This window comes from Octopus bimaculoides, chromosome 6, assembly GCF_001194135.2.
Source record: "Octopus bimaculoides isolate UCB-OBI-ISO-001 chromosome 6, ASM119413v2, whole genome shotgun sequence".
Classification (NCBI taxonomy): domain Eukaryota; kingdom Metazoa; phylum Mollusca; class Cephalopoda; order Octopoda; family Octopodidae; genus Octopus; species Octopus bimaculoides.
Genome location: NC_068986.1, coordinates 62585144 through 62595035, shown reverse-complemented (window position 1 = coordinate 62595035; position 9892 = coordinate 62585144). Strand labels below are relative to the sequence as shown.

The 9892-nt window shown below is 33.8% G+C and overlaps 1 protein-coding gene across 1 annotated transcript in view; it reads left to right on the top strand.

Moving 5' to 3' along the window:
- LOC106879572 (fibrillin-2) overlaps nt 1–9892 on the top strand; it is a 276076-nt gene that overhangs the window by 201130 nt on the left and 65054 nt on the right. The window contains exons 11-12 of the mRNA XM_052968473.1: nt 3049–3168; nt 6903–7022. Of these exons, the coding sequence (XP_052824433.1) occupies nt 3049–3168; nt 6903–7022 (240 nt within the window). The remainder of the gene's footprint in view (nt 1–3048; nt 3169–6902; nt 7023–9892) is intronic.

Sequence of the window (9892 nt, the reverse complement as noted above, 5' to 3'; positions counted from 1 at the left end):
AAATAATTGACATTCAATTGAAGTAGGTACTTAAGTTGAAGCACCAAGTTAGTCCGGTATTATCCACACAGCTCAAAGTAAGGTGAATAGAATCAAACTAAGCAACAGGATATCAAGTAGTATTACAGTATGACCGTGTCAAGTGACTCCATTTAATTGAACAATGCAATCATTACATCAATTTAAATGCAGTGCTGTCTTCAGCTGCACAAATAAATAAATGGAGTTTTAACAAGTAGGACACATTAATATAATTTTTCTTAGATATTTTAACAGAGCTAGAAAATGGAAGAAATTCATGTTGTTGCTATTGTAGCTAAGAATAGACTACAACTTCTAAGAATCGCATGGAGCATCGTGGGGTTACAGGGTTGTAATTCATTTCTAATTCATTTATCTCTTTATAAACTACAAAACCTAAGACCAGAAGACTGTGTCTATTTTGAATAAAGGACAAGAGTGAGTTGACAGCTCATGCCTAGGTATGGTCATAAATATTATCATATGTATCCCTTTTCCCCAAGGAGGAAATAAGACATTAGGACTAGTCAATTGGATATAAGTAATTGTCTATAAAAAGAGGCAGGGTAGGGTAGACTCTAAATCATGATGTTAATTACCAGTTAAAGGGGCAAGATGCTAGGAAACCTAAGATGTAATACAGAGGAAATTTCATTTAGGGGCACTATGGGGCAATGTTTATAAACAATATTGTTATGTTGTATAAAAATAAAATTTAAGAATTTCAAAAATGATATCATAACCAAAATAGGTAAAAGATGTGTATATATCAATTATAAACATTAAAAAGGAAGATTGCATAGAATCAATTTAATATCCATTCATGTACTTAATTAGTTACTTATTAATTACTTATAGTTACTATAAAGACTGCTCAAGACATTTACATATGGAATAACTGGAAAGATATATATGCTATCTATTAATTTTAAGCCATGAATTAGAAAAGTATAAAAATGCATACAGATACACACACATACATATATGCATATATACACATACACAAATATTTGTACATTTATATGGATATAGTATAAATATCTCTAGACTTAAGTAACTGAAAAATATCAATTTAAGAACAAGAAAAATAACAATTTATAAGGGATAAGAGGTTAATAAGTAAGGATATCAAAATAAGAAAACAAAATAAGAATTTATAGAAAATAATAAAAAATACATATAACCTACATATAAAGAGACAGGGGCTTAAAATTAGAGGCAGGGAAAAGATAAAGGTAACCCCAAAAGAGTAGATAATAGGTATGGAAGTAGTGAGGGCAGGTAAAGGTATTCAGACTGAAGAGATTTTATAAGTTGTAATGTTACAGGTGTTATTGTATGTATGATTTTATAGTTTTTGGGGGTTTATTTGATTTAGTCAAAAGGCGACTTACTTACGTAAAGTCACTACAAGTATATATAATATGATCAGTAGGGTATATGATCAAACTTTAAACCTCTTTAACTTTTTAAAAACATTTTTCTGGAAAAAATGAAATAACTCCAGCAATTCAGTTTGGGCAAGTGCATTATTGTGCCAAATTTTAAAATTTTCAGTAAACTTTAATTTTTGGAGCCACTGGCGACCAAATAGAAAAGATCCTCAAACTATCCAACCCATGCCAGCATGGACAACGGACATTAAATGATAATGATGATAGTGATGATGATGAGTGCCTAAGGAAAAATACAATATGTCCCTGCTTATCTATAAGCAACTTCTCTTAGTGTGAGGAAGGGTATTTTGAGGCAATAAACACTGCTTCAAAAGATCTACTCTATGCCAGCACGGAAAAGTGGTTATAAAGAAAATAATAATGATGACGATAATGTGAATGATGACAGCAGTGATGACAGTATTGGCAGCAGTGTTGTTGTTGATAATGATGATGTGTAAGACTGTACTTTGCTGAGGCATCTCCAGACTTATCACCATAACTACCACACTCACTCCCCACTGCATGTCCCAGAAGTTTAATTTTTTAATTACTATAAACTTTGAAGCTCTCTCTTCTTTGACAAGAATTATTAATACTAAAGGCTTTTCATCTCCTTACAGGTATTAGTATAGCCTCATTATATATTAAATACATTAGGCTGCACTTAATCAATTGTTTATAAGTTCATTATCCCTTATATATGAGGCCCAGTGGAATTTTCAAATGCACTGAATGAAATAAGATTTGGCCAGTTTCCCTCTAATACAGAGTGACCAGTGTAACCAGTTTGGGATTGGTAAATGGACAAACACATCACTATTCTTCAATGTATTCAGTATTGCTTAGTTGACAGATTGCCAGGGATCAAGAGAGCAAATGACGAGTGGTGGTGGTGGTGGTACAGGTGAGTAGCAGGGGTGGATGGAAGGGGTGGTGATGGTAGCAGCTGTTAATAGCCTAAATAGGGGCAGTAGAGGTAGGCAGTAGCTATATTGTTGAGATGGTGGCAATAGACATAGCACCACTACTATCACCATCAGCACTGCTATTACCACCATCATTACTATTATCATGGTGGTGAGGGTAGTGGTATTGACTGCAGTCCTTATTGTACAGGTAATGACAATCAATATTGATATACTCATTTTGGTAGTGACGTGGATGCTGGTGACTCTAGTGTCTGAAAAAGCAGCTACTTTAGAAATGGTTATAGAAGTGTTACTAAAGAAGCGGTAGTAGAGATAGAGGTGAAGATGATTTTAGCTGTCATACTGGTGGTGGTATTTTTTAGCTACAGTTGTAATGAATGTGGTAGTGATGCTGGTGTTATGACAATGATAAAGATAAGGGTAATGGACTGATTCTGTCATTTCAGATAATTCTATTGATAGAAAATTTAGAAAATAAAATTATTTTCATATCTAATTTTACAGTCTGAGTTGAAAATCAATCAACAACAAAATTATTAAATATTGAAGAATTTAATCTCAAACCTTAATGAGTTAAATCTTGAAATAACTTACATTTAAAAAACATCCATCACTATATTTTCTTACCATTTGACAATTTCTCCTGTTTGTTATTTCAGATATTAATGAATGTTTATCAGACAATGGAAGCTGCCAACAGGTCTGTAGCAATACAATAGGAAGCTACAAATGTTCTTGTCAACCTGGTTATAATCTCATTAACGACACTCAGTGTGTTGGTATGTTGCTATTGCATTATTCACTGCACACATTTTGCTGTTCTTATTTATTATCTTATTTTGTACTGATGGCTTCTTCTGTTGATCAAGGGCAACTTCCTTGACAAGTACATTAATCTTGAAGAGCATATTGACAGCCCAATGGTAGAGAGCTCTGCTTGATACTTTACAGACCTCTCTGCAAATTTGTTTTACCAGTTTGGAAGAGAATAGAATAACAGTTGAAGATAATATCTTCTATTGTCAACTTGTTAAACTAGTGATGTGAACCTAATGATGGTTCTTAGAGTTGAAAATTATTTGATAACATTCTATGCAGCAGTCTTACCAAATTAAAATATTTCACCCTAGTAAATGAAAACAAAATTCATCCCTAACAAAAAGCATCAGATGGAATTTGAGCCAAGAAAAAAACATAACTCATCTCTGAACATTAAGAGTACAACCACTTACTCTATAATGCAATGAGTAGTTGAAACAACTGTAAATCAATACAATATCCATTCCCACTAATACTTATACAACAAAATATAACAATGCTTTTGAGTTAATTACAAGTATGATTTTGCCTATGAATATATTCCATTGCACTATGCTGCAACTAAATTTACTTTTGAATATAAGGGGAGTGAAATCCTTTCTCACAACTTTATTAATAAAACTTCTTGGAGCTCTGAGATTGCAAAGCAAATTTCATTAAGCACTCAGCCCTTGTGCCTTGTTTTCCTTTTGTGGAGTCTCACATATTTACTGTAACAAATTAAAAAACTTTGATTAACTTCAATTATCCCCATGCAAAACTCTTAGTCCTTAAAGCCTTTTAGAATCTAAAAACTAAAAAAAGAATATGTAAGGTAAGTAACTTTAAAGCTTTAGCTAATCAAAATTTATGAAAAATAAAGACAATGCAAATTAGAGTGAATCAAGTCTTTAAAGCCAACTGGTGAAGCAGTGAAACCAACAGAGAGAGGGGGAATGTAGTGACATTTACTATGAAAACCAACAATATGGCAGAGGAAAAACACCTCAGTGGTATATTCTGTATAAGTACACATATAGTAGGGCCTCACATATGTAATAAAGTGAGAGGAAAAATTTTGATTAACTGAGATTATTCAAGCAATTTGTTGATAAAATTTCCCTTTAGGGGTATTTAAAATCAAATATTTATTATCTTTTATTTGTTTCAGTCATCAGACTGCAACCATGCTGGGGTACCATCTTGAAGAATTTTAATCAAACAAATAGATCCCAGTACATTTTTTTCTGAGCCTGGTACTTACTCTGTCAGACTCTTTTGCCAAACCACCAAGTTACAAGGATATAAACACACCAACACTGGTTGTCAAGTGGAGGTGAGGGGAACAAACACAGACACATATACAATGGGCTTCTTTCAGCTTCTGTCTATCAAATCCACTCACAAGGCTTCGGTCAGCCCGAGGCTACAGTAGAAGACATTTGCTCAAAGTACCATGCTGTGGACTGAACCTAGAACTATGTGGCTAAGAAGCAAAGTTCTTACCACTTTTTACCAAAGTTCTTAAAAGCCAAGCTTTTACCTATTATAATTCCCTGTTTTTTCTTTATTTATTTCCTCTTTTTTTTCTATTGTTTGTAATCCTTTTTTGTCTCCATGCATCATCACTGATTGCACATATAAGCTTCTTACCATTTTTCTTAACATACACCTGTAGTCCTATAATATCCAAGTTTGCTATGTTATTTTAAATGGACATCTGGATCCCTTTTTCTTGACAAACGCAGTCTAATAATACTGCTCCATGGAAGTAACTTAATCTATTTCATTGAGTTCATTTTTCATTCACTGATGAAAGGCAGCAGATTAAGTAATCCCTAGTATTGTCGAGGTGTCAATTCCATTAATGATTTTCCTTTTATTTAGTTTTGTGTTCAAGATTTTCTCAACTTTCTGCTTATATTCTTATCCAATTTGCAGATCAGTAGATCCCTTGTTACCCATCCCCTTCAGTACTTTATGTTTTTCATATAAAAGTATATTTCATCAGCTAGCAACCCTATCAAAGTTTTACAATTTGGCATTTTTATTAGTCTCCTCATTATTTTTGGTTCAATACAGAGTGTGAGAGGTATTTGAAGGTATATTTGGCTATTTAATAAAACAAATGTATTTTAATTTAAAAAACAAATGTGCACATCACATGTTCTCAATAAGATTATTCTATGAATCTGCCTTCAGCGTTAACCTCCCAAGCTAACCTGTCATACCTATCAACTTTTCTTTCTTCCTTATCGCATACCTTGTTGTCAGCTGGGCATACTATATCTATGATCCAGCATAGTTTACTTTCTTTCTCAATTAAGACTATGTCTGGCATCCTATTTTCTATCTCATGGTCGTACTGAATCATAAGATCCCACAGGATCTTTGCATTATCATTTCCAATGTTGCCATTATCATTTTCGGGTTTGTGGTCATACCAATTTTTTTCTCTGTTAAGACCATACTTGTTGCAAAACGTCCAATGGACAAGCCTTGCTATATTGTTGTGGTGTCTCTTATATTCCTTCTGGGCTAGTGGCCTACATTGGTTGGTAATATGCCATACAGTTTCACCATTTTGTCCACAGATTCTGCACTCATCACTTTCTGATGTGTTGACTACTCTGTATTTTATGCAGTTTGTTCTTAGTGCTTGCTCTTGGACAGCACGGATTAGAGCCTCCGTTTCCTGTTTTAAATCACTTTTAGTCATCCACAGCCATCTTTTTTCTCCGTTTGTCTTATCTTCAACATCCCTATAAAATTGTCCATGCATTCTTTTCTTTACCCATCTATTTTCAGTTTCATTCATTTTCAATTGCTTATGCAGTGCTTTATCTTTGCAATATTTCATCCTACACAAGCCTCACCTTACTTCTAATAATAGTGGTTCTGTGGATTGTCCTTATCTAGTTAGCAACTTTCTTGTCTTTCTGTCTAAGCTGTTTAGTTCATCTACTGTCCAAGGATCAGTCTCAGTCTGCGCATGTACTCCACCTTAAATTTTCTGTCATTTCTTTCTCCATCAATTTATTCATTTCCAAAAAAAATTCCCAAGTACTTATAGCCCGTCTTTTCTATCTGCTTCATAACCTCTCCTGACAGTATCGATAGCCCGTTTATACATTTGATTTTGTCTCTCTTCAAGACTAACACCACACTTTCTCAGTCCAAACTCCATTCTGATATCAGCACTGAAAGTATACACTGTATCAATGAGGGAACTGACTTGGGCTTCATCTTTACCATAAAGTTTGAGGTCATCCATGAATAACAAATGGTTGACTTTTTGTTGGTGGCTTTTGAATACATACCCAGCTTTTGCTTTCCTCAGAATCAGTGTTAGTGGTATCAAACACAGTACAAAGATCAGTGGGGACAGGCAGTCCCCTTGGAAGATGCCCCTCCTGATTTCTACTGTCCCTAAACCTCTTCTGTATGCTGTCAGGTTCGTCCTCCAATTCGCTATACTTTTTCCAAGCAATTGCTCAACATTCGATGCAATACCAAATAGGTTCATACATTCCATTATCCAAGAGTGTGAGATATCATACGCCTTACTATATTATTATTATTATTATCATCATTATTATTATCATTATTATTATTATTATTATTATTATTATTATTAATGTTATTATTATATAAGATAGCAAGTTTGGCTTATATTATGAATTTTAAATTGAAATTTTCAATTGATTTCTTTTAGATGTAAATGAATGCTTGGTGTCAAATGGTGGCTGTGAACACAATTGTAGAAATATTATTGGTAGTTTTACGTGTATGTGTAAATCTGGATACATAAAAGTTAATTTCACACACTGCATTGGTAAGTAATAGATTTCTATCAATTAACTTCTATTTTTTTTAAGGAAAAAAAAAGAAAAAAAGTAAAAATGCAAGAAAGAAAAAATTCGGAAAACATAAGATATTGTTGATTACTGAATGATGTATCTATTATAAAATGGAAAAGTTATCTGTTGTGCATGTTCTGCGATTGTATAAAAATATGAGGAGAATAGCTAGCTACCTACTGAGGATCAATGTTTAAGAATGACCTTGATAAATAGAACATAACTATAGCAGCCCAACTGTTTGAAACTTTATTTTTGTGATGCTTTGAAGTTGGACACAATGAAGACCAAAGTTAAACAACACTCGGATCTATTCCATTTGAAGGACAGATGTTTTAATTAATTTTTTAAAACTAAACACTTTGAAACTTTGGATACTGGTAGAATGTGTCACATATAACAGGGCTTACTCTTAACGTTTTTGACAAAATTTTGTATTTTAGAAGTTATTCGTGTTAAAATTGTCATATTTGGGTAATTTTAACCAATCAATGATGTGTATTCAGCTGAATAAAATTACTGTTGCTGTTTGTGAACAACAACTTCGGGTTCCATTGACACACAATCGAACCAATAAAAGAGACTCTACCTGGTCGCTCGACATGCTAAAAATAGCAGCCAAAGTATCCCCCTACCTAAATCACATGCCCATTGTATGTAAATTCCAAGATTATCCCTAAAAAGATGGTTTGCTGAAGGATAGGATGTCTTTGATGATAGGTTTGCTGTATCAGGGTTGATTTGAGGCTAAATAACAACAAAATTATTACTGAGACAGACTAATGATGGAGCCTGTATGTGGTTGCATGACCTGCTAGAAAAAGTAGCCAAACTTTTTTTATATACAAAATAGAAAAACCTCTATCCTGTGATATACACATAGAGTCCATTATGTCTGGGAAGAAAGACGGAATGGTCACAATTGGGACGTCTTTGATCATATCTGTTCAATCAGATCTAAAAAAACAGTGAAGAAGGGAACGAGACGAGGCAACAAGAGAGCCTTTACTTGGTCGCTCGAGTTGCTCGAAAGAGCAACCAAATTTTCCTGACAAAAAGAAAAATGAAATTTCCATCTTCAAGAAAAAAAAATAATGCAAGTTTATATTATTTGATAAAGTTTGCCTAGGAATTCATTACTTCTAGAAAAGAATAAAACAAAATGATCAAGGCTGGAACGCCTTTTCTCACAAATCCATTACAATCAGAGCTATCCTATGGTTAAAACAATATTCTTCACAGAATGATGAAGCAGCTAAAGTTAAAGAAAAGTCGAAAGAATAAAAGATAGCTAGTATCCATATTCCAAATATTGGGATTCCCTTGACTAGCGTAATTTATTCCGATTTTTGTATGAAATGAATAGAAAATGTTATGGGAACTCGGTACATATTATGGCTAATATCCAGTGCTGTACGAAAGTAGTTTCATGGATCTTGTCAATCTAAGTCACAGATTTTTTAATTAATCATTTTTAACTAAACAGTTTGAAACTTTGGATACTGGTTGAATGTGTCAGAGGTTTTTCTATTCTGTACATAAAAAAGTTTGGCTACTTTTTCTAGCAAGTCATGCAATCATATACAGGCTCCGTCGTTGGTCTGTCTCAGTAATAATTTTGTTATTATTTAGCTTCAAATCAACCCTGATACAGCAAACCTATCATCAAAGACATTCCAGCTTTCAGTAAACCATCTTGTTAAGGATAATCTTGGACATTACATACAATGGGCATGTGATTTAGGTAAGAGGATACTTTGGCTGCTATTTTTAGCATGTCGAGCGACCAGGTACAGGCTCTTTCATTGGTTTGATTGTGTGTCAATGGACCCAGAAGTTGTTGTTCCCAAACAGCAGGAGTAATTTTCTTCAGCTGAATACATGTCATTGATTGGTTAAAATTACCTAAATATGACAACTTTAACATGAAATAACTTCTAAAATACAAAATTTTGTCAAAAACGTTAAGAGTAAACCCTGATCTGTGTGACACATTCTACCAGTATCCAAAGTTTCAAAGTGTTTATTTTAAAAATATTAATTAAAAAATATGTCCGTCAAATAGAATAGATCTAAACACTCACCTTTCTCCCAGGCCAAACTATCTTTCCAAAGTTAAGTGTAACTCATCATAATAGTTAGCAAAAACACATATGCATATATATGTATATATATGTAGGCACAGGACATCACGAAACATGTACAACAAAAAATATGAAGTACGAGTACATGGAATATGAACTATTTTTTCGAACAACGAAAGACACAAATGGAAAACAAGACAAATTACATAAAGAACGACCCTTCATCAGCTGTTGGCTGTTTTTTCTACTCTCATATTCCGAGCATTTAACAACAAGATACGCTTTCGATAAAACAGTTGCTCCCGCAATGCAAATTAAATAAAATTTGGGATTTTGCAGAGGGTCAAAATTGGTAATGCAAACAGGACAGTGAAAACAAACAGGAAGTGCTGATAAGCCCAAACGAGGTTGTGGTGGCGAACGCATAAACCAAGCATGGACAGGAGACAGACAAGAACATGTCTTCCTAGTTCTAGCTACAACGGAGAGAAAGAAATAATCACAAGTTAGGAGAAAGAAAGAAAGATGGCCGATAGTCACATGGGAGCCACGTGAGCAAGGGAGGAGGAGTGAGGGGGAGAGAGAGTGACAGAGTAAAAGGATAGAGTAGTGGGAGAGGAGGAGGTAAAAGAATAAGAGAGAGAGAGAGAGAGAGAGAGAGAAAGAAAAATGAAAGAGTAAAAAGATAGTATAGAGTGCGCATCAGAATTATTAAGATAAAACTTACTTGGAAGAGGATGTGTGGCATTCAATCATATAAT